General features: G+C 44.9%; 1 protein-coding gene across 2 annotated transcripts in view; it reads left to right on the top strand.

Moving 5' to 3' along the window:
- PIK3C3 (phosphatidylinositol 3-kinase catalytic subunit type 3) overlaps positions 1-25,117 on the top strand; it is a 112,890-nt gene that overhangs the window by 38,733 nt on the left and 49,040 nt on the right. For both annotated transcript variants that reach the window (XM_081929643.1, XM_081929642.1), the window contains 6 exons: positions 135-266; positions 10,919-11,047; positions 12,609-12,678; positions 13,007-13,071; positions 16,165-16,249; positions 18,575-18,649. In XM_081929643.1, coding sequence (XP_081785769.1) covers positions 135-266; positions 10,919-11,047; positions 12,609-12,678; positions 13,007-13,071; positions 16,165-16,249; positions 18,575-18,649 — 556 coding nt within the window. The remainder of the gene's footprint in view (positions 1-134; positions 267-10,918; positions 11,048-12,608; positions 12,679-13,006; positions 13,072-16,164; positions 16,250-18,574; positions 18,650-25,117) is intronic.

The raw sequence follows: 25,117 nt of genomic DNA, 5'->3' as shown, positions 1-25,117 counted from the left end.
TCCCATGACTGCAATCACAGAGCAGGAATTCTAACAGCTCCTAGCCAATGTTTTCAGTTTTGGAGTGGTTGGCATTAGCACGTGGTTCAGTAAGTCATGTTGTCTTCCTTCCCCCTGCCCTGCTCTGCTTTTAGAACGAGAGGTTGCAGGCACTCCTGGCAGACAACGAGAAGATGACCCTATCAGATTTTGAGCCCATCCCCCTGCCCCTGGAACCTCAGGTGAAAATCCGAGGGATAATCCCGGAGAAAGCGACGCTGTTCAAGGTAAATCACCTGCCGTCTTGTCTGTTGTCCATGTTCCGTGAGTGGGATTCAAGCATGTCAACCAGGATTTGGTTGTTGTTGTTGTTTTAGCATCCTCTGGTAAAGCTTGCTAGCCTATGCTTGCACACTAGAACCGACTCCCTCGGAAGGTGGTGCATTCTCCTTCATGGGGGAGGTTTTTTAAACAGAGGTAGGATAGCCATCTGCCAGGAATCCTTTAGCTGTTCTTCCTGCATTGTAAGGGGTTCAGCTGAATGAACCTCTCAGATCTACAGTTCTGTGATTCTGTGAGTTTGTGCACTTGGAGAGAATCTTTCTTTTTTGCAAGAAGGGCTGGGGTTAGGATCATTTAAGAAGATTCAGGAAGGCACATTTAGGAAGATTGTAGAAGTGGGGCTCGGAGGGGGGAGCTGGCATATTTGAGGCCTGTTGGGGTGTGGGGTGTGTCCTTTTCTTAAAGGAACTGCTTCAGAAATGAATCAAGCTATTTCTCACCTCACTTCTGAGCCAATTCCATAGCGAGTGGTGGGAAACTCAACCCAAACACCATTATTCCTTGAATTGAATTGAATGAATCTTTATTTGTGTCAGCCATCAGCCATAGCAATAAAACAGCAATACGATATACAAAGAATAGAAATAAAAAAGTCAATGATATAAAATACATTTTAGGGTTTTGAATCAATAATCAAATAGTGGAGCTAATTCTGATTGCCCCAATTAAAACCTTGCAACCTTTGCTGTCACCTGCTCATCTTGATCTGCCAAGAGAAAGGACACTATGGCAGTGGTTGGGTGACCCGGAATGGACAATAAAAGTGGGGTGATAATCTCATTCCTCAAGTCTTTATAAATAGTGCAGGCCAAAAGGGCTTGCACCACTGATTCGGTACTTCCATCTCCACAGTAACATACATGTTTTTCGTGTTCAATCTCTTGGAATCATCCCTCAAGTACAGCTGAGGGCAATACATTCAATTTTACAAGGGTAAAAGCACGTCTATATTTTAGAATTGCTAGGTAATGCAGCTAGGGTGCCAGAGAGTTGAAATGGGAAGGTGGAAAATAATCATACCACGGGCAAAATTTCCTTATTGTGGCTAAGATGTTCTGACGCTCAGTATCATTTAGGCGCTGGCGAATTAGACTGTTTGCTTTTCCATTATTCCTTTCATTGAAATATATATTGCAAGACCCACCTGTGATGGGACGATGAGCTGCTTGTGCGTAAAATGCAAGTCCCTCAGAGTTTGATCAGGTTTTCAAACCTCTGCCTGTGACGGAGCCCCTCCAGCATGGCTGCGTCAATCACTAGTAGAATCCGAAAGTGGCTGCTTTCGGAAACGTTTCCAACATAAAAGCTCCTTAACGGAAACACGTCGTCTGGCCTCTCGGCGTGACAGTTTCCGTCGAGGTGTGGGTGTCCCTATAGGAGGTCCTGAGACCTCCCCACTGGTTTCGCTTGAAGCGTCTCTGAGCCATCCCTCCGACTCACTTTCCCTTGGAGTTCTTGCTCGCCCTCTACTGGTTCCCTCTTCCGCTGCTACTGCTCTCTCAACCTCAGGGAGCCTTTGCACCTGCGGCGCTTTAGATGTCAGTTCCCTGACATCCACCTCCCCTCCAGGGCCCCCTTCACCCCCTCCCGTCTCCTCTCCTACTGGCGGTGAGGAGGTAAAACCCCTGAAAGAACCTCCCTCATCTTCCGACGTCGCGAACACTTCCTTCCACTTGTTGCTGTTCCTACTCTCTAGGTACTCTTCGTCATCAGAGTCCACTCCATCTTCCAACTCCGACTCCGCGAACCCTTCCATTTCCTCTTCCTCATCGGTGGTGCCGAAATACTCCCTCCTAAACCTTGCTATAGGCTGAGGTTTCCTCGGGAACCTTTGGTGGAACGTTTCTGTTAAAACCTCGTCATTGACTTCCTCTGCACTTACCCAGGTGTTTTCTGACTCCGGTTCCCCTTCCCACGCCACCAAATACTCCACCTGATTACCCTTCCACCTGGAATCGAGGATTTCCGCTACATGGTTGCGGCGTTCCCTCTCTTCCAAGGCTGGTCCCCTGACGTGCTCCCCTTCACGTCCCCCCCTGTATGGTGACAGTAACGACCTGTGGAACACTGGGTGCAATTTCATGTGGTTGGGTAATCGGAGTTTGAAAGCTACCGGGTTGACCTGCTGAATCACCTCAAAGGGTCCCAATCTTCTGGGCCTCAGTTTCTTACAACCCCCTTTGAACGGCAACCCTTGGGTTGACAACCACACTTGATCCCCCACCCTTATGGTTTCACCTTCCCTTCTGTTCTTGTCTGCCTGCTTCTTATATTGTGCCTTGGCCCTTTCTAAGTTGAGCTGGAGCTGCTGATGGATGGCTTCCATCTCTTCTACAAAATGTTCAGCCGCTGGAACGCTCCATCTCTCCCCTCCTTCCCCTGGAAATGCCCTGGGGTGACACCCGTAATTAGCCAAAAAGGGACTCATCCCTGTGGACACATTCTCCGCATTATTGTAGGCAAATTCTGCCAACGCCAACTTTTCGACCCAATCGTTCTCTCTGTCATTGACATAACACCTAAGATATTGTTGAAGAATGCCATTTGCCCTTTCCGTCTGCCCGTTGGTTTCAGGGTGCCGGGCAGTTGAAAAATTAACTTCCACGTGTAGCAAGCTCATGAGCTTCCTCCAGAACCTGGAAGTAAATTGTTTGCCTCGATCTGAGATCACCCTCGAGGGAGCCCCGTGCAACCTAAAGATATGTTCCACAAACAACTTCGCCGTTTCTTCCGCTGTGACTGCATGTGAGCATGCTACAAAATGGCACATCTTAGTTAACAGGTCTACTACTACCATGATGGCTGTTTTCCCCTTGGACCTTGGCAGATCCGTCATAAAATCTATTGATATCGCTTCCCAAGGCCGTTCTGGTGTGGGTAAAGGTTCTAATAACCCTGCCGGCACCCTTCTTTCCCCTTTGGCTCGCTGACATTGGTCACACCCTCTTACATACTCCCTTACATCTTCCCTCACCTTAGGCCACCAAAATTCCCTGGTAACCAACCACATGGTTTTGTGTTGCCCAAAATGTCCCGCCGTGGGGCTATCATGCAACTGCTTGAGTACTCTCCCCCTCAATTCACCTTCGGGTATATACAGTGCCCCTTTGTAATACAATGCCCCATTTCTTTCCTCAAAACCTCCGGGGCTCTCGCCCTCCCCCCTGAGACCTCTGAGCTTATCCTGGGCATATTCATCATTTTCCGTTTCCTCCACCAGTTCCCGTTGCCCCACCAGCGCCGCCCCACACACCCAGCGGTCCTCCGGGATGACATGTCTCTCTTCGATCACCTCCTCCCCTTCCCAATATTCTGGTTTGCGTGAGAGCGCATCCGCCCTGACGTTTTCTGGGCCTGGCACATAACAAATCTCAAAGTTAAATTTGGAGAATTCCTGTGCCCATCTCACTTGTCGTTGGTTGAGCACTCGAGCTGTTCTCCAATACTCTAAATTTTTGTGGTCGGTGCACACTTGCACCTTGTGTTGTGCCCCAATTAATAAATGTCTCCACCTCCGGAATGCTTCGTGAATGGCAAGTAGTTCCCTGTCATACACCGTGTAATTCCTCTCGGACTTATTCAGTTTCCGCGAGAAGAATGCACACGGTCTCCACTCCGACGCACTCCTCCCCGGTTGAAGAAGGACCGCCCCTATAGCCCGGTCGGATGCATCTGTTTCCACTCTCATGGGTTTTTGTAAATCCACATGCAGAAGTTGTTCTTCCGAGGCGAAAGCCCTTTTCAGTTCTTCAAAGGCTCGATCCGCCTCCACCGTCCAAACAAATTTCTTCTTGCTGCTGAGGCAGTCGGTGATGGGCGCCGTCAAGTGGGCAAAGTTCTTGATGAACTTCCGATAAAAGTTCCCAAACCCCAAGAATCTTTGCACGTCCTTCTTGGTCTTCGGTGTCTTCCATTCCAGTACCGCTTGAACCTTGCCTGGATCCATGGCCAATCCCTTGTCTGACAAGCGGTACCCCAGGAATTCCACCTCCTTGGTATGAAACTGGCACTTCTCCAGTTTCACCCACAGCTGGTTGGCTTGCAGCCTGCCCAACACTTCTCGAACGTCCCTCACATGCTGTTCCTCATCTTCCGAATACACCAACACGTCGTCTAAAAAGGCCACACAGTTCTTGTAGAGCAAAGGTCCCAGAACGTGGTTTATAAAAGCTTGAAAACAGGCGGAGCCCCCTTGTAGACCGAAGGGCATAACGAGGTATTCAAAGGCTCCCAAAGGGGTAAACATGGTGGTCTTCCATTCATCTCCCTTCCTTATGCGTATCAGATTGTACGCCCCCCGCAGGTCCAGTTTTGTAAAAATCTTTCCCTTCCTTACTCTGGTCAAAATGTCGTCAATTCGGGGCATAGGGAAAGCCAGGGGCTCCGACACTGCATTGAGGCCCCTGAAGTCACACACCAGTCTCGGTTTGTCTGTGTTCTTTTTGTCCACAAAAAACACTGGGCTGCCCCCCACCGCTCGGGACTCTCTGATGAAACCTCGCTTCAAGTTTTTGTCAATGAACTCCCTCAGCTCCTGCATCTCCCTGTCTGACATGGCGTACAGCTTGCCTACTGGGAGTTGGGCCCCTGGGAGTAGGTTGATTTGACAGTCAAAGGGTCTATGCGGTGGCAGTTTGTCTGCTTCCCTTTCGCTGAATACGTTGCTCAGATCTGCGTATTGCGGGGGCACCTTCCCTTTGCCCATCACTTCCATCCCCGCTAGGGTGACTCTGTCTCCTCCCGAGACCTTCCCCTCCTTGCAGTGTTCTAGGCAATGCGCTGACCCAAAGGAGACCACCCTCTGATGCCAGCCCACTAGCGGATCGTGTAGCGCCAGCCAGCTCATCCCCAAAATGATGGGCGCTCCTCCCAGGATGGCCACATTAAACGCTATCTGTTCGGTGTGCCTTGCCACTCTCATTATCATCGGGACAGTCTGTTGGCTAACTTCTCCCCCCAACAGCTCTCTGCCGTCAATCGTAGTCACCTGCAAGGGGTTACTTAAAGGGATGGTCTGTATCTGGTGCTCAGCTGCAAACTCCTTACTCATGAAATTACAGGAGCTGCCTGAATCCAAAAGCGCCTTGACCTTTAGTGGGTGTCCGTTTGGCAGTTCTAGTAACACCTCTATCACTAAAGCAGGTCTGGGAGGTTCTGGCATGGGCACTTTCATTGCTCTTTGGCCTGGCTGCTGTGCCCCGACGGTGGCAGCCAGGCGTTGGCTTTTACTTGCTCCTTGCTTTCCTCTTCCTTTCCCCCAACAGCTCCTGCCATCCCTTGCCATTCCTTTCTTTGTGGGCAGACTCTGGCAAAGTGCCCTGGCTGTTGGCAGAGATAACATCTCTTGGCGCTCTTTCCCTCCTTCTTCCGCCCTTCACTGGGATTTGAAACTGCGCGCGCCCGCGCTGTTCCAACTTCCATCGGCTCTGCCGGCGGGAAAGATGGCTCTGGAATGTCTGGAATGCGGAACTCCCTCCAACGGTCTCCTTTCCCTTCCCGCCTTTCCAAAGCCCTCGCCTCCTGGCGCGCTCCTATGGCCAGCGCAGATTTGGTTAATTGGTCCATAGACTCCGCCCTGGGCCCCCGGGAAAGCTCATCTTTGACGGTTGAAGAAAGCCCCTCTTCGAAAAGCATTTGGATGGGCTCCGCCGATAGGTCCCACCCCAATTTATGAATCAGCATAGTAAATTCAGTCCAGTACTCACGGACAGATCTGCTTCCTTGCTGGCAAGCCATTAACTGCCTTCGCACCACCCCCTGCTCAATATCGCTGGAAAACATCAGGTCCATGGCACGAAAAAACTTCCTCGTGTCCTTTAAGATCTCATTATTCGCTGCCATCAGGGGTCTAACCCAATCTTTCGCCCCGGATTCGAGATGGCCAATCACATACGCCACTCGCGATTCCTCGTCGGGGAAGTCATCAAACTGCAAGTTTAGAGCGTATTGCATCTCTGTTCTAAAGGCATGATAGTTCCTGGGATCCCCCCCGAATTTCTGCACCAATCCTGGTACCTTTCTGGCGAGCGGGGTGGTTTTCTCCTTTCCCTTTTCTGCATCCTGAGCCCTCCTCTCCTCAAGCCTCGCCGTTTGCAGCGCCAACTGGATCTCCAACGCTCTGTACCTTTCTTCCAGGCTTGGACCCCCTCCAGCTGCTCCTGCACCCCCGGTTCCGGCTGGGTTGCTCATGATGCTTCTCTCTGCACAAGCTGGCTTTCGGTGACTTTCGGATTGCTGTGATGGGACGATGAGCTGCTTGTGCGTAAAATGCAAGTCCCTCAGAGTTTGATCAGGTTTTCAAACCTCTGCCTGTGACGGAGCCCCTCCAGCATGGCTGCGTCAATCACTAGTAGAATCCGAAAGTGGCTGCTTTCGGAAACGTTTCCAACATAAAAGCTCCTTAACGGAAACACGTCGTCTGGCCTCTCGGCGTGACAGTTTCCGTCGAGGTGTGGGTGTCCCTATAGGAGGTCCTGAGACCTCCCCACTGGTTTCGCTTGAAGCGTCTCTGAGCCATCCCTCCGACTCACTTTCCCTTGGAGTTCTTGCTCGCCCTCTACTGGTTCCCTCTTCCGCTGCTACTGCTCTCTCAACCTCAGGGAGCCTTTGCACCTGCGGCGCTTTAGATGTCAGTTCCCTGACACCACCCTACTCTCTTGTCCATACTGCTTTGAACAGTTTTTAAGTTGTCGTAACCTGCGACGAGACCTCATGATGAAAGGTGGTTAAGAAATCTTAATATCTATTTATTATTGTTGTTGTTCCTAATTCTTCGTTAGCTTCTTCCCCATCACTGTTACATATTTATCGGTGGGTCTCCACTTCATGGCCTGGTTTTTACTACTTACTGGGGCCGGCGATCCCCTTTGCCTGGTGGGGAGGTGATTGTATCCCTATCCCTCATACATGAACATATAAGGCAAATGGAGGCCCCATTGTTCAAGTCCTCTTGGGCCTCATTCATACCATCCATGTAAAACACTATAATGCCATTTAAAATAGGCATGGCTTCCCTCAAAGAATTATGGGATTTGATAGGAGACCCCGGTTCCCCTAAAAAAGCTACAGTTCCCAAAGTGGTCTGACATTCAGTTTCTCTTCACTGTAGCTCTGTCAAGGGAATAGGGATTGCCTATAACTCTGCACCATTAACAAACTGCAGCTCCAATAATAATTGTGTGTGTGTGTGTGTGTATATATATATATATATATATACACACACACACACACACACACACACACACACACACACACACTCCACCCATCTGGCTGAGTTTCCCCAGCCACTCTGGGAGGCTCCCAATCAAGTGTTAAAAACAGTACAGCGTTAAATATTAAAAACTTCCCTGAAGAGGGCTGCTTTCAGATGTCTTTTAAAGATAGGATAGCTGCCTATTTCCTTCACATCTGAAGGGAGGGTGTTCCACAGGGCGGGCGCCACTACCGAGAAGGCCCTCTGTCTGGTTCCCTGTAACCTTACTTCTTGCAATGAGGGAACCGCCAGAAGGCTCTCGGTGCTGGATCTCAGTGTCTGGGCTGAATGATGGGGGTGGAGATACTCCTTCAGATATACAGGACCGAGGCCATTTAGAACTTTAAAGGTCAGCACCAACACTTTGAATTGTGCTCGGAAACGTACTGGGAGCCAATGCAGATCTCTCAGAACCGGTGTTATGTGGTCTCAGCGGCCATTTCCAGTCACCAGTCTAGCTGCTGCATTCTGGATTAATTGCAGTTTCTGGGTCACCTACAAAGGTATGAAATAATTCATTGCAGGAAGCCATGACTGTTCAAAATGGTACCCTGGTGCTTTAAATGTATAGTTCAAAGGTGTACAGCCTTAGTAAGGATTGGGGGAAGACAGCAGAAATGTCTGTTTGGGCCTTACCTCACCCTTTATATGTTGTGCAAGGATGTGGGCAGGCAGGCCTATATATATTTTTTGTTTGAGACTCTGAGAGAGAATGAGGATGCTGGATAATGTAAAAAAAAAAGAAAAGAAGATAACTATATTTATTTTGCAGAGGCTAATTGCTTTCATTCCCATCCTTTTCATGAGGGACAAATTGCCAGCTAAACAAATCAGGTCTTTTAGGAAAGGGCATTTTAAACAGAGTTGCCATTTTCACTAAGTTAATTAGGGAGGGCAGCTAATTGCTTTAAAGCTATCCTTCCCCTTACCATTTTTTTGGGTTTTAATTCAGTGCCACTTGTTTTATTTCGCCCATTCAAGTACCGTTGAGATGATAGGGGGTATATTGGATGCACAGAGAAGCTGATGGACTTCTGAGTTCGTTCGTTTTCTCCTGTGCAAATATTATTTATTTTCCTCACGTTTGTACCCCACCTTTCCTGGAACCCAAGGCGGCGCCCATAAATACATGCATACATATATACATATATATATATTTATTTGTATGTTGCCTTTCCACAGTGCTCAAGGCAACTTACATCATGAAATAAACGCTTAACTGCAACATAATGAAAGTACAGTGGTACCTCGGGTTACATACGCTTCAGGTTACAGACTCCGCTAACCCAGGAATAGTGCTTCAAGTTAAGAACTTTGCTTCAGGATGAGAACAGAAATCGTGCTCTGGCGGTGCAGCAGCAGCAGGAGGCCCCATTAGCTAAAGTGGTGCTTCAGGTTAAGAACAGTTTCAGGTTAAGTATGGACCTCCGGAACAAATTAAGTACTTAACCTGAGGTACCACTGTAGTTCTATATGGTACATTAAAACATGAAGAAATGCAAAACCAGGCTGAACAATTTCCATGTAAATCACAATGTCTAAAATAAAGATAGAAAAAACCCAACAGCAACAGACACTGACCAGATCCAGATCTGCTTAGCTTCATCAAGCAGGTGGCCTTGTGTGCCTTCAGGCCAAAGCATTCTCAGTTATCGTCTTAACTGGAGTGGATCCTTTGCTTTATGGCAGAGTTAGGGAACCTGGTGCCCTTCTAATATTGCTGAACTATAACTCCCAGCACCTTGGACTATTGGCCATGCTGCCTGGGAGTGAAGGGAGATGTAGTTCAGGAGCATCTTCAGGACATCTCAGGTGGATGTCTGGATTGGGGCTGGGTCAGCACAGCCTTCCACCGCTTAAGTGAAAATGGATTTAGAACGTATCTCACTAGGCTGAGGAGTGGTTGAAGCTAATATGGATTGTGACCTGCACACCTCATCGTGCAATGCATAAGTCCTGCATCTTCTCCATCCTTTTTTATCATTAGCTTATATGTATCTTCTCCCTCTCTCTCTTAAAAAATAAATAAAACAGAGAACACAGTACAAAGCAATAAATAGTGTAACAACAGCAGTTCCAAAGCAGCTCAGGGGAAGAAAGCCAGCTGCAATGTGTTGATTAAAACCTGAAAAATTAAATAGTTTGTGTTTTTTTTTTCAAAATAAAAATTGAAAGTTCAAAAAGCACATAATTATATGTGCACTAAACATGGTGAGGCATAAATAGAAGAGAGAACATGAAAAGGAGAAACAGAACCCATGTAGAAGGGAAAACGAAGGGAGAGGGGAGGGGAACCAAAACTATATTTTACAAGGCTGTTATTGTACTTCACCTGATCTTAACCTATTACAGTATTTGTAAGAATGGATTCCAAATATCATTGAATTTGTCCATGGCAAGTCTGCGTTTATATGCAAGTTGTTCATATGTCTTCAATCAAATCGTAGAAGGGAGCCTTATTTTTATTTTTCCAATTCATCGGTATCAGTCTTTTTGCTGTGGTAAACACACGGAGAGTCCACTCGTATTGTCCTTTTGTAAGGTTCCATGTGCTGGGCATATAATTCAAGAGGATGTTTTGCTCTGTAAGTGTAAGGCTGTTCCGTAGAGAAAATAAAACAAATTTTTAACGACCTGCCTATATTATATGAAGCAGGTGCCAGGCAAATGTCATTTTACATGGTCTTAAAACGTCGGCAGTCCATATACTGTACTAAAATTAAAATTGTACCATATTGATCTATTCTTCACATTTTAACCACATATTTATATTTTTCTATTGAATATGTTATAAACCAGAGAGGGAAGTTGGGGGAAGTCGCGGGGGGGTGGGGCGTTCAATTGAAAATGTAAACATGCAATTGGAACATTTGATTATGCTAAAACTTGTTGTAAAATCTTAAAAAGTAATAATTTGGGGGGGGGGAGAGAGAGATTGGCAGTCCATATAGGTTCTCCACGGACAGATTTGTGAGGCTGGTGGGAGAGAAGAATGTGTAGCTTTCCCTTAATACATTTCATGCAAATGATATTTCCATGATCATTGCCCCTCTGGCCATAGGAACAGAGGAACCTACAGTATTTTATACAGAATCCATTTAGTTCAGTATTTTCTGCACTGACTGCAAGATACTTTCCAGGGTTTCGGATGGGGAATATCCCCAACGCTACCTGGAGATACCAGGATTGAACCTAGGACCTTCTGCATGCAGAGCAAAAGCTCTCCCTCTGAGCTAGAGAGGATGGGATATTGGCTGAAGAAACCTGTATCTCTTTCCCTCTCCAACCATGCCGTCCTTTTACAGTCACGGTGTAATTTGCTGCGTTTTCCGTTTCTTTAACCAGAGCGCCCTAATGCCAGCCCAGTTGTTTTTCAAGACTGAAGACGGCGACAAGTATCCTGTTATATTTAAACACGGAGATGATTTGCGTCAGGATCAACTGATACTTCAGATCATTTCGCTCATGGACAAGGTGACAATGGCTAAGCAGGGCGGGATGGAGATTGTGAATTTTTGTAAACACGGCAGCCAGAATTTCATTCTTTAAACAACTTTTAAAAAATGATCTGAGTGCTTTTACTTTTCTGTTTTTCTCTTTTCTCCTTCCTTCCTTCCTTTCTGCCCCCTGCCCCCCACTTTTGTGCTTTTATTGTATCTAGATAAAAGTCTTGGTTTGTTTGTTTTTTTAAAAATGGAAAGTTTAGTATTTTTCTCTATAAACCATAATAAAATTATTTTTAAAAATGATCTAAGTGTCTTCCGGAGATATTAGGAGGGATGTAAAGGGAAACGCAGGATAGCTGAGTTGGTAAAAGCATGGGACTCTTAATCTCAGGGCTGTGAGTTCAAGCCCCACGTTGCGGAGAAAAGATTCCAGCAATTCAGGAACTCTGTGGTTTTATATGATTCACACGCATGGATAAGAAATGTGGCGGTTGAAGGGAGCACATCCATACAGGAAGGTCAGATCAGGTGAGCCTTTAAATCAGGAATGGGGAAGCTGTGACGTTGAAGGTGTTTTAATACCTAGAAGCCTTGCTGGCACAGAACAAAGGTGTAGCTAGTCACCGACCCTGTTTTCAGAACAGCCAGAGAGATGGGAAGATCACAAGCAGGATAGGACCACAATATCGTTTTCCCCACTTGCCATTCTCAGCACCTGGTATATGGAGGCAAACTTCCATCATGGCTTACGGTCCTCCATAGATTTGTCCAAACCCTTTTTCAAGACATCCACGGTGGCAGGAGATTTCTGTGAACTCTGGTTCTGCTGGTTTCTTTCCTTACCTGTCCCCTGAGCCATTCTGCAAGCCATTTTATTTGATTTTTCAAATATAGATTTATAACAAATCCAAATACATTTTCATATACAGAGATTTCTCTGAATCTCGAGACCTCCCCTCCGTAGGTCCTAATGTCAGTGTTTTCAACTGCATCTTATATCAAATCTATATTTTATATCTATCCATATTATCCATAGAGTTTGTTACATTACAAGTGAGATTAAAATCATGCTAATGTTTTCATCTGCTTACAGTGGTCTCCTCAATAAATTATAATTTATTTATATAAATAAATTATATAAATTATAACTATATAATTTATTCTTTCTTGAAGTTTTTGTCTTCTTGGTTCCTGAGCTTTCCGGTCAGTTTTGCCATTTTGGCGTAGTCCCAACAGCTTAGTTTGCCATTCTTCTCTGGTAGAGACTTTGTCTTCCTTCCATCTCTGGGCTAGTAAGATCCGTTCAGCTGTTGTTGCATACATAAAAAGTCTTTTCTACTCCTTTGGGATGTCTGTACCTACAATTCCTAATAAAAAGGCTTCTGGTTTGTTTGTTTTACAAAAGTTATTTTAAACATTTTTTTCAGTTCATTATCTATCATCTCCCAGAAAGCTTTTATTACCTTACACTGCCACCACATATGATAGAAGATACCTGTATTCTGTCTTCCAAAGCAGCAATAATTTCTTAACTCTCTCTCTCTCCCCCCCCCCCCGCCTTATGCTTGTCTCTTCTGTTTTTCTTATAGCTCTTACGCAAGGAGAATCTGGATTTGAAGCTGACCCCTTACAAGGTCTTGGCCACTAGTACAAAACATGGTAAGCCTACCTCCCAAAACATACTCATCATAGCAGGAGCGGTGAGTATTTAGAGAACTCTCGGTGCTAAATGTTAATTTTTTTGGGGGGGGGGTTATGAACCTTTCAACCGTTTTGGTGCCCTTAAAAGTGGGATACAGCAAAGATACAAATTTTATAAAATGCAAACTCTAAAGAACAGTTCTCCGGCCTGATTAAGACTTAGTTGATTCCACCCCACTGCTTTTAAAAGCCCATAGGAATTTGAGATTGGCTTCTTAGCACCTACACCTGAGATTTTCTGACCCTGAGTCTCTTTCTCTCTATCACCCTCCCTGCTATTTTCCAGGTTTCATGCAGTTCATTCAGTCAGTCCCTGTGGCCGAGGTTCTTGCAACCGAAGAAAGTATACAGGTTTGTGTTTTGACTTGGGTTGCCTGTACTGGATTCAGCATTTGCTCGTTCTGGCATTTCACCCACTTCCCTTGCGAAGAAATGACCCAAATAAATGCTTTTGCTTGGTTCTAAAGTTTCTCCCTCCTGCCAACCTAGCAGTTCGAAAGCACGTCAAAGTGCAAATAGATAAATAGGTACCACTCCGGTGGGAAGGTAAACGGTGTTTCCGTGTGCTGCTCTGGTTCGCCAGAAGTGGCTTAGTCATGCTGGCCACATGACCTGGAAGCTGTACGCCGGCTCCCTCGGCCAATAAAGCGAGATGAGCGCTGCAACCCCAGAGTCAGCCACGACTAGATCTAATGGTCAGGGGCCCCTTTACCTTTACCTTTAATGTTTCTCCATGTGTACTCCTTAAGGCCGGTTTCCTTTTAGGGTGAGATGGTCGCCACCCTAGATGGGTAGGTCTGTTTATTGTTTAGCACAGTAAAAAGTTGCAGAGGGGGCAGGTGGGGCTTATCAACCTGGGAAGGAAACCTCTGATCCTAAACCTCTTCTCCCTTTCATGTCCAAGCAAGCAGCATAAGCAATAGCTATACACGAAACAGAAGTTCCCAGCAAGCTGTGCTGGAGTGTAAACAGGCATGTGACACACAACAGCCATGCCTGTTCCTCTTAAGGTGGAACGGAATATTCTAACAATTTTCAGGAGAAGAAAGGGCTAAGGAGTAAACCCTACAAAAATCCGAAGTGGAGTTCATAAAAGATGGTTGGAGACCACCTTAGGGGCCTCGTTCTGGAAACTCCTGCAGCCAAGCTGGTGCCAAACGTCTTGCTCTCTTTTCCTTTGGACCACATTGGCAAGAACAAAAGAAGATTACGCCAATGGCCCACGGAGTATCCAGCATCCTATTCTCACAGTGGCCAACCAGATGCTTGTGGGACATCTGCAAGCAGGATTTGAGCACAACAGCACTGTCTCTTCCTGTGGTTTCCATCAATTGGGGTTCAGAAGCAGTGCTGCCTCTGACTATGGAAGCAGACCATAACTATGTTTTGATCGTTTAGTCATGTCCGACTCTTCATGACCCCATGGACCAGAGCACGCCAGGCACTCCTGTCTTCCACTGCCTCCCGCAGTTTGGTCAAACTCATGCTGGTAGCTTCGAGAACACTATCCAACCATCTCATCCTCTGCCGTCCCTTCTCCTTGTGCCCTCCATCTTTCCCAGCATTTCAGGGAGTCTTCTCTTCTCATGATGTGGCCAAAGTATTGGAACCTCAGCTTCAGGATCTGTCCTTCCAGTGAGCACTCAGGGCTGATTTCCTTCAGAATGGAGAGGTTTGATCTTCTTGCAGTCCATGGGACTCTCAAGAGTCTCCTCCAGCACCATAATTCAAAAGCATCAATTCTTCGGCAATCAGCGTTCTTTATGGTCCAGCTCTCACTTCCATACATCACTACTGGGAAAACCATAGCTTTAACTATACGGACCTTTGTCGGCAAGGTGATGTCTTATTTTTAAGATGCTGTCTAGGTTTGTCATCGCTTTAACTATCATGGCTAATAGCCATTGATAACCACATCCACCTGTGTAATGGTTATATGGGGTGCTCGTGCGTAAGTTGCCGCCACTTCTGGCTAGGTAGCCTGGTTAAACCTTTCCTGGCTGGACAGCCCTTCACTTTGTGGCTGTTCAGTCGCTAGCAGAATCCGTCAGTGGGCGTTTCTTGAACTTCTTCCAGCAAATAATAATAATAATAATAATAATAATAATAATAATAATAATAATAATAATAATAATTTTTTATTATTTATACCCCGCCCATCTGGCTGGGCCTCCCCAGCCACTCTGGGCGGCTTCCATAAAAACCAAAAATACAGTAAAATATCACACGTTAAAAACTTCCCTGAACAGGGCTGCCTTAAGATGTCTTCTGAAGGTAGTTGTTTATCGCTTTGACATCTGCTGGAAGGGCGTTTGACGCCAAGTCTACACCTACTTTCCCCGCGCGGAAGTCTTCTGTGCAGGGTGGGTAGCGGAGGACCTGTGTTCTCTCCGCTGGTCTCCGGCGAAGAGTCCTGGAGCCCCATCTACGATTCCCCCATCCACCCCCCTTTATCCCTGGTGTTACGCTGATTTCCTTCCCCAGCCGATGAGTTCCCTCTCTCCCTGCTTGGCCTTTCTCCGGCATCGCTTGGGAGCCCACCCTCCACTTCTGGCTCTGATGTCAGTTCCCTGACAACCTGGAACAGGAATGCTAAGCTTACTCAGGAGCTTTCAGTGCGGGACTTTGTCAAAACCTTTCTTAAAGTTGCGTGTTTTAAAAATCTGTTTGTTGTGGTGGCTAATATGCTGTAGACCAGCAACATGTTAGTGTTGGGGCAAAAGGGATTTTGCTCCTCTGACCTCCTACTTTTTAAAGCTGAATTTTCTTCTCCAGGGGGCCTTGGTCATATTTCTAGGCCAATTCGCTCTTGGGATTCTAGTTGTAGCCCACTCCCTCCCCCTAAACAAAGTACATTAATGCCCACTTTGCAATTCGTTTCCTCTATCTTCATTCACAATTGCTTTGAATTGCTAATGCTATTTAAATTTTGCTACCCAGGCACAAAAGGAATATATCTACTTTTGAAGCATTTAGCACTCTCCGTAATTATGCAATAACTCTGCATTTGAAATTCAACAGGATGGGATTATTTTAAAGAACGAGAGGCCCTTGAGTGTGTGTGTGTGAGTGTGTGTGTAATGCAAAGTGATTTTAAATCTTTCCATTGCGGAGGTTAAGAAAATTCCATCAGATATCAACTGAGCGCTGCGATGTTAGCACTAAGGAGGGAAAAATGTAATTTGCTTGATTGTTCTTTGCTTAATGTTATCTGCCGTTTTAAAAAGAAATATGGGCTATTTCTGCAATGAGCCTTGGACGCCTTTTAAATATCAAGATTGATACTTGGGGGTGAGGAGAGGGGGGGCTGTGTTCACCAGTAACACGCAGTAATGGATTTTATCCAAGGCCACCAACTACCTACAAGCTCAGCAAACCCCCAGAGACTCTTTCAGAGCTTTACGTGGGAGAAGAAATAAACAGTAGAGCGATGTTCTTTTTCAGAACTTCTTCCGAAAACATGCACCAAGCGAAACGGGACCCCACGGAATAAGCGCAGAGGTTATGGACACTTACGTCAAAAGCTGTGGTAAGTGATGGCAGGACATTAGGAGGGCACAGATTGCATTAAAGCAGGGCAACAGCTGCGGATCAGTGGCTGAGTGTCTGCCTTGCAAGCAATCCCTGGGCTGGGAGAGACTGTAACTCTGGACTGCCTGTAACTCTGGAGAGCTGCTGTTAGTCAGTGTAGGGAACACTGAGTTAGATGGAGCACGTTCAAACTTGGCGCAAGGTAAAATCTGTTACGGTCAAATGGGCTCAGAATTTCGGTCGTAACATCCCAATGGAGGACTGGGGAAATTTGTGGAAAATCAACATGAAGTTCGCCGCAGGTTACATTGAGGGAAAATTTTATGAAGATGCAGATACCGTTGGTATTTGACACAACTAAAATTATCTAAAATGTATAAGAATATTCCAAGTAAATGTTGGAGATGTGCAGAAGGGGAAGGCTCAATGTTACACATGTGGTGGACATGCAAGAAAATTAAGGTATTTGGGGATATAATCTAAAATGAACTTAAAATAATGTTTAGGGTGTGTGTGTGTATGTGTGTATAAAAGCCAGAGGCTTTCCTTTTGGGCATTCTAGGCCCTGATATACCAAAAAATCATAGCTGTCAACTTTTCTTGCGAGGAAGCCTATTTGGAATAAGGGAATTTCCCTTAAAAATAGGGAAACGTTGACAGCGATGCAAAAAAATGTGAGGGAAATATTCTTGTATGCCACGGTGGCTGCAAGAATATTGATAGCTTCAAAGTGGAAGGGTGAGAAATTACCAACAAAGCTGGATTGGCAGAATAAATTGTTGGAATATGCTGAGTTGGCAAAATTAACAGAAAAACTGAGAGACCGCACTGAACAAACTTTTATTAGGAATTGGGGCATGTTTAAAAAGTATCTCAAGGATTATTGTAATAACATGAAGTCTGTGGCAGCTCTTAAATAACTTCTGTGATATATTGGATGAGTATTAGAAAACATAATATTTATGAAATCTAACAAAATAAAGCTCAAATAAATAATGCAATAGGCAGAACAATGTTTAGAAGCATGAGGGGTTGAAGAGAAGTCATTGGAATATTAAGAAGAACATGATACAATGTAACTAACACTTTTCTTTTTTCAATGGATAATTTTGTTATATGTTACTTTTTTCTAATTTCAATAAAGCATTTTAAAAAGCAAAAACAAACAAACAAACTGGGTGCAAGGCAGCTTCCTGTATTCCTAGCAAAGTCAGAGAACTAACTAAAGATCAGTGGTGTTATTTATTAGCAAGGGCAAAGAACAATGCCTCTCTCCATACGAACCTACCCGAACCCCGAGATCAGCATCTGAGGCCCTTCTTCGTGTGCCTCCTCCTCAAGAGGTCTGGAGGGTGGCAACACAAAAACAGGGCCTTTTCTGCAGTGGCTCCCCATCTGTGGAATGCTCTCCCCAGGGAGGCTCCCCTGGCACCTTCACTATGCACCTTTAAAGGCCGGACGAAAATGTTCCTCTTTGAACAGGCCTTTGGCAGATGAACATCCAATGTTCTTTTAAATGTGTAGTGTTGAAGGGGTTATCGGTTTGTTTTTGTTCTTGCTTTTAAAGCATATTTTGTATTTTTTTTTGGCTTGTATTTTTTATGCTGTGAACCTCCCTGAGCTCTATGGGCAAAGGGTGGTATACAGATTTAATTGAATGAAACAAATTGATTATGTTGTGCATTTTGTGTAATATCCCGTGGTTTGCATTCTCGTTTTGCATTTTTTTATGTTGTGCCCTATGATCTTCGGAACACAAATATTATAAATAGATAAACAAATAAATGAATAAGTCCTTCAGTGGTCAAACCGATACCTATGGGAAGGCCAGAAGCAGGACTTGGATGCAACAGCCCTCTCCACATTTTTCTCCCCAGCAAATGTTATCCAGAGGCATATTTCTTATGATGCTAGAGGTAGTCAATATCCATCATGGCTAGAAACCTTTGATATTCTTATCCTCCCCAGAAGTTTGTTTTAAAAACCCTTTAAAAACCACCCAGTGTGGTAACCATCACTGCATCTTCCGGAAGCGAATTCTGTGACATAACTGCAGAGAAGACCCTTCCTTTGGTCTATCCCTAAACCTACAGGGCCATATGTGCCTAATTTGTGGGGTAACCTCATGTATACACAACTATTCCTGAAGCCTCTGGTCCTTCCTGTGCCAGAAATCTTGGTCAGCTTTCAGAGTCTCGCTCCATAATATTCCCCGTGATCCTGTCTCAGTGTAGGTTTGTGATTTCTGAGAGAGAGAGAGAGAGAGAGAGAGAGAGGGAGAAATTGTGCTAGTTGACAATTATTTGCTTTTTTAAATTTCCAGCTGGATATTGTGTAATTACATACATCCTTGGTGTTGGAGACAGGCATTTGGACAATCTGTTGCTAACCAAAACAGGTAACTACTTATTCTACTACTACTTATTATTATTGTTATTGTCATTTGTTGTTGTTCTTTGTTATTGTTCTTTGTTATTGCTGTTATTACTGTTGTTGTTGTTGTTGTTGTTGCTTTTGTGAGACTTTTATCTTGGTGCAAAATCATTTTCTGCTTTCCGCTTAAAGGAAGGTGGTGCAAGACTCCATAAGTTCCTTCCCCAGCATAATTGCAATAATTTTCAGTGTCATTACATCTGCCATGACAAGAACAGCTAAGAGTGGTGTACAGATCAAATTAACTAGGCCTGTAGGCTTAACAATCTAATCATCTATAAAACTGAATTATATACCTGTTGCATATTTGGCTCAGGGAAAAAGGAAATTTGAGAACTATTTCCATAGTGCTTTTCCGTAACTAGAATGCTTTTGAAACATTCTTGACTTGTGAAATGTTGAAGGAGTCAGATCTGCTTTTTTGTTTCAAAAAATAATAATATTAATTTTATAACACAACTAAACAATACAAACAAGTTCTTGTCTTATCCTTGTTTTATCTAAACATTGTTAGGAGAGATACCCCAAGCCCTCCATCTGATTTTCATTTTACCTCATCTTTAGCAGATTACATATATAATAATTTTTAACAATGTTTTTTATCACACTTACTTTTACCATAAAAATCTTCACATTTTATCACTTACAAATAATACTATTTTAAAATACACTATCTTCTACTTCTAACCCTACAGCCTATATCCACTTCCAAAACTATTCTAAGATTTAAATATTTCAAATATTCTTTAAACTTCTTCCAATCTTCTTCCACCATCTCTTCTCTCTGGTCTCCCAGTCAGTTTGGCAAGTTCCATATAGTCCATCATCTTCATCTGCCATTCTTCAATAGTTGGTAAACCTTGTTTATTCCAATTCTTCACTAGTAATATTCTCATAGCTGTTGTGGCATACAGAAAACAAGTAACATCCTATTTGGGGATTTCACCCCCCCCCCAGATCTACTTTTTTAAAAAAAGGTACCTTATTTTTCGCTCCATAAGACACACTTCTTTCCTCTTAAAAACTAAGGGGAAATGTCTGTGCGTCTTATGGAGTGAATTTGTGGTCCCTGGGGCTGGGGGGGGGGGACCAGGGCTTTCCCCGCCAGCCCCGCAAGCTTTGGGAGCAGAGACAAGGCTGCACGCAACCTTGCCTCCACTCCCTGGCCTGTTCTGGGGGCTGGGGTCAGGGGAAGTTCGGGCTCCCCCAGCCCCGCAAGCTCCAGGAGCGGAGGGAAGGCTGTGCACAACCTTGCCGCCACTCCCGGACCTGGGGCTCGGGCTTCCCCTGCCCCAGCCCCGCGGCTAAAAACAAAGCCAAGACAGCAAACCCGGGCTTCCTCTGACAGCCCCAGAAGCCTGTCCGCTGCTCTTTGGGTCTGGGGGGGGGGGAATAAGATTTCCCCCCCTTGATTCCTCCCCCTAAAAACTAGGTGCTCCTTATGGACCGGTGCGCCCTATGGAGTGAAAAATATGGTAAGTGGGGTACACAACAATGCACATTCACAATATGAAGAACTCATAAGCCACCTGCTGTCAGCAGCGAGGAGTGTCATAACTAGACACTGGAAAGACCTGTCAAGAATAAACACAGACCACTGGTACCAAACTGTATGAGAAACAGCCCTACTAAAAAAGCTAACCAACAAATTTGAAACTAACACGGAGACAAACAAAGGAGGGTATCTTTACTCCCGGCATGGCTCCCCTCTCCAACCTCTCGCACCGCCAGCGGAAACGAACAGCTGAATAAAGAACCTATCTGCACAACGCTGACACAAAAACTCTGCATGTACACTAAGCAAAAGAATGGAGAAATCACAACCCCACCTTCTTTCTCTTCCACTCTCCCTCCCAACCTCACAGTGTCTCACACTGAACATCACTGACCTGTAGAAAGGACTCTGTGAATTGAAAACAGAGATGTATATGTGCCTTTGTGAACTATGAAAATCATTTTAATAAAAATGCGAGAGGCAGAGAGGCAGAGGCATAGAGAGGCAGGGTGGGAGGAAGTAACCCGAGAAAGGAAATGCAGAATTTACCTTGCTGATGGCCTCACACCTTGCCATATGCTGGAGCTGAGTTTTAAGGGTTGAAGCATACCGTGAAAGCAGAAACAAGCAGTCTTCTGTTCCTCATGCTCTTGTCACCTCTGTTACCCACCACCAACACACACCCTAAAATTATGCACCGTGTAGAGAAAGGTTTTGTATCCCATTCTCTTAACTCCAAGGACAGGGGTGGCGCTGTGGGTTAAACCACAGAGCCTAGGACTTGCTGATCAGGTCAGCGGTTCGGATCCCCGCAACAGGGTGAGCTCCTGTTGCTCGGTCCCTGTTCCTGCCAACCTAGCAGTTTGAAAGCACGTCAAAGTGCAAGTAGATAATTAGGTACCACTCCAGCGGGAAGGTAAACGCTTGCGCTGCTCTGGTTCACCAGAGGCGGCTTAGTCACGCTGGCCACATGACCCGGAAGCTGTATACCGGCTCCCTCGGCCTGAAAGTGAGATGAGCGCCACAACCCCAGAGTCGGCCACGACTGGACCTAATGGTCAGGGGTCCCTTTACCTTTACCTCTTAACTCCGGAACACATGAACGCCCAGTGAAGCTGAATGTTGGGAGATTCAGGGCAGGTGGCAGAAGGTACTTCTTCACACAGTGTGTAGTTTAAACTATGGAACTCACTTCCTCAGAAGGCAGTGATGGCTTTAAAAAAGGATTGGACCTGATTCATGGAGGAGGAGATGGCTATGGGTGGCTACTAGCCACAATTGCAACAATGCTTCTGAATATCAGTTCCTGGAAACCACAAGTTCCCTTGTGCTCAGATCCTGCTTGCAGGTTTCCTTGTTGGCCATGGTAAAACCAGGATAGTGGACCAAATGGGCCTGATCCAGCGGACTCTTCATATATTCTTAAGTTCACTGTATAAAACCTCTCAGGTTCGGAACTGGCCATGCAAAGAAATACTGTCGATATATTGGAATATTTAGAATTTAAAAGCAACAAACAGGTAGCATTAATGTTAACTGATGCAGAAAAAGCATTCGACGACATCTCCTGGTGCTTCATGAAAAAACAAAGCACTTTGACACTGTTACAGCACAGAAGGAGGAAGATTTCAGAAACTGGGGAAGTGTAGTTCCCTTCCCACTCTTGAGATCTTGTCTGTAAGACTCCTGTTCCCTTAAAAACAGAACTCTTAAGAGCTGAAGATATGCTACAATAAGGCCCCACCTGCACCTCATATCAAGAGCAGTATCAAACCACTTTACACAAATATGGTTTCCCTCAAAGAATCCTGGGAACTGTAGTTTAAGGGTGCTGAGAGTTGCTAGGAAGCCCCTGTTGCCCTCCCGCAACCCCTAGGAAGAGGACTTAAACCTTAGGACTTTTAAAGTGGTAAAATACTGCATTAAATGTACTGTATAGTATCTGTACTATACTATGCTGCGTAGACAGCATCTTAAAAAGTAGAGACATCACCTTGCCAACAAAGGTCCGTATAGTAAAAGCTATGGTTTTCCCAGTAGTGATGTATGGAAGTGAGTGCTGGACCATAAAGAAGGCTGATTGCCGAAGAATTGATGCTTTTGAATTATGGTGCTGGAGGAGACTCTTGAGAGTCCCATGGAGTGCAAGAAGATCAAACCTCTCCATTCTGAAGGAAATCAGCCCTGAGTGCTCACTGGAAGGACAGGTCCTGAAGCTGAGGCTCCAATAGTTTGGCCACCTCATGAGAAGAGAAGACTCCCTGGAAATGACGCTGAGGTTGGGAAAGGTGGAGGGCACAAGGAGAAGGGGACGACAGAGGACGAGATGGTTGGACAGTGTTCTCGAAGCTAGCAGCATGAGTTTGACCAAACTGCGGGAGCCAGTGGAAGACAGGAGTGCCTGGCGTGCTCTGGTCCATGGGGTCACGAAGACTCGGACACGACTAAATGACTAAACAACCACAACTTAGTACAGGTGGGATCTTCTGTGCATGTAATATCAATTCACGTACGTAGAAAGTGGAATAGCTGGTCATAACCATTGTCAAATGCTTACAAGGACAACACTGGCAAGCCCACTTAAACTGCTAAGATGAAAAAGAAGAAGTAAAAAAACCAAACCTCACAAAATAAATGAAGTAAAGCTGGCATCATTTCCAAAACTCCTAATTTGTTCCTTATAAAATAATGTAGCTAATTGGTATTTGGCAGACCCTTTTATATATACAAGCTATCACAAAAGCAATTTCAAGATCTGTTAATTATATGCCTTTGTGGTGGGTTTTTTATTATTATTTTGTAAAGGCCTTCGACAGATTTAGTAGCTATTATACACTCAACTGCATTCCAAATACAGTGTGTATTTAAAAACATTTATTAGTACTAGTTAATTAGATTGATATTGGCCATAATCACATTCGTACTGAACAAAGAGATTCTTTCCTTTCCGCCGGATCTTCAATTATGGTATTAATCAGACCTTAATGCAGCTGAATTCTCTGTCCTAGAAATGGAGCGCTTCCTTCAGAATCCCAACATTTAAAAGTCCGCTGCTACAGTTGTGGCCCAAACTACTGCATAAGAAGAACCTTCTGGGTCAAACCAATTGCTCATCTAGTCAGTCAGTTAGCCAGTCAGTCAGTTTTATTGCACATAGCCAAAGGTTGCCATAATGTACACAGAATCATTCAACAATTAAAAGAAAATATACTGGATTGATACAAAAAACTTTTAAAAAATATATTATCAAGACATTACCTACTCTAAACAGAGCTATAAAAGTACCTTAATATACAAGTTAAGACATTAAACAATAAATTTTATAGGCTAAAATTATCACATGACCACTAATATATTAAATGATATATTATTATTTATTGAACCATTGGACCCACTATTGGTCCGCTCAATCTCCCAGAGTCTGTGTCTTTGCATGCAGGGGAAGTCCATAACTCATCAAGGATTTAAGTCCCATTGGCTACCCTCACCTGGTTTAACTGGCCAGTCGAAGCATAGCGACAGCTTCTAGGAACCTAGGAACCATAGGTGAAAGCTGCGAGCTACTCCCTGCCACAGTACATGGTACTAGATCAGTGTTTCTTAGACTAGGGTCTCCAGCTGTTGTTGGACTACAACTCCAATCATCCCTAGCTAGCAGTAGCATGGGTCTGGGATGATGGGAGTTGTAGTCCAACAACCGCTGGAGGCCCAACTTTGAGAAACACTGTACCGGACTGATACAAAGCAGTTTCCCATGTTCCTATGATTATCACTGTATATTTGCATAGCAAATTACTACACACACATCCATATACATCCCATCCTGTTTTGTGTTTTGCTTTTTGCACTGGGAAGCCCCAAAGAATACAGTAGGGGGCAGTGCATGAACATGATAAATCTGAAGAAAATTCTCTTTTTTTACTGATTACTGAGGAGCAGTTGTGTTGGCCTGTAGCAGTAAACAGAAAGTCAGGGAGCGCAGAGGCTCTGTAAAGCCTCTGGGTTTTTTTTACAGCACTGCCATATAGATTTTGTCAGGCAAATCTTGAAAGCTCCTGCTTGCAAAAAGCTTACATCTCTTTTTTGTGGCATAGAACGAAACATTGTGCTGCAGCCATACCCTTCATGATATCAGGCTGTGATCCAGTGCAATCCCATTGAACACTGTGGGACTTACCTCTGAGTAAATGTGCGTATTGGATTCGCGATGTTGGTTACCGTATTTTTTGCTCCATAAGACACACCTAGTTTTTAGAGGGGGAATGCAAGAAAAAATATATTCTTTGAAGGGAGTGCTGAGCAGAGCCTGTATGTGTGCGGCCCTTGCATGCTTTTCCCTGACAGACTGCCCTTCTCCCTCCTCTGGGGAAAAGCTAGGCGCGGCTCTTTAAAGAGTGTGCGGCTCTTGCGGGCTTTTCTACGAGGTGGGGGAAGAGACTGAGGGGATGTCCTCTGTCCCTTGCTTCACCTCCAGCAAAAGCCAACAAGAGCCCTTTAAAGATTTGTAACTGGCTGACTGACCGAACCCAAAGGGTGTTCATCAATGGTTCCTCTTCATCCTGGAGAAGAGTGACTAGTGGGGTGCCACAGGGTTCTGTCTTGGGCCCGGTCTTATTCAACATCTTTATCAATGACTTGGATGATGGACTCAAGGGCATCCTGATCAAATTTGCAGATGACACCAAACTGGGAGAGGTGGCTAACACCCCAGAGGACAGAATCACACTTCAAAACGACCTTGACAGATTAGAGAACTGGGGCAAAACAAACAAGATGAATTTTAACAGGGAGAAATGTAAAGTATTACACTTGGGCAAAAAAAATGAGAGGCACAAATACAAGATGGGTGACACCTGGCTTGAGAGCAGTACATGTGAAAAGGATCTAGGAGTCTTGGTTGACCACAAACTTGACATGAGCCAACAGTGTGACGTGGCA

Source organism: Podarcis melisellensis (assembly GCF_964234715.1).
Source record: "Podarcis melisellensis genome assembly, chromosome: 11".
NCBI classification, from domain to species: domain Eukaryota; kingdom Metazoa; phylum Chordata; class Lepidosauria; order Squamata; family Lacertidae; genus Podarcis; species Podarcis melisellensis.
This window is presented reverse-complemented; position numbering and strand designations above follow the sequence as displayed.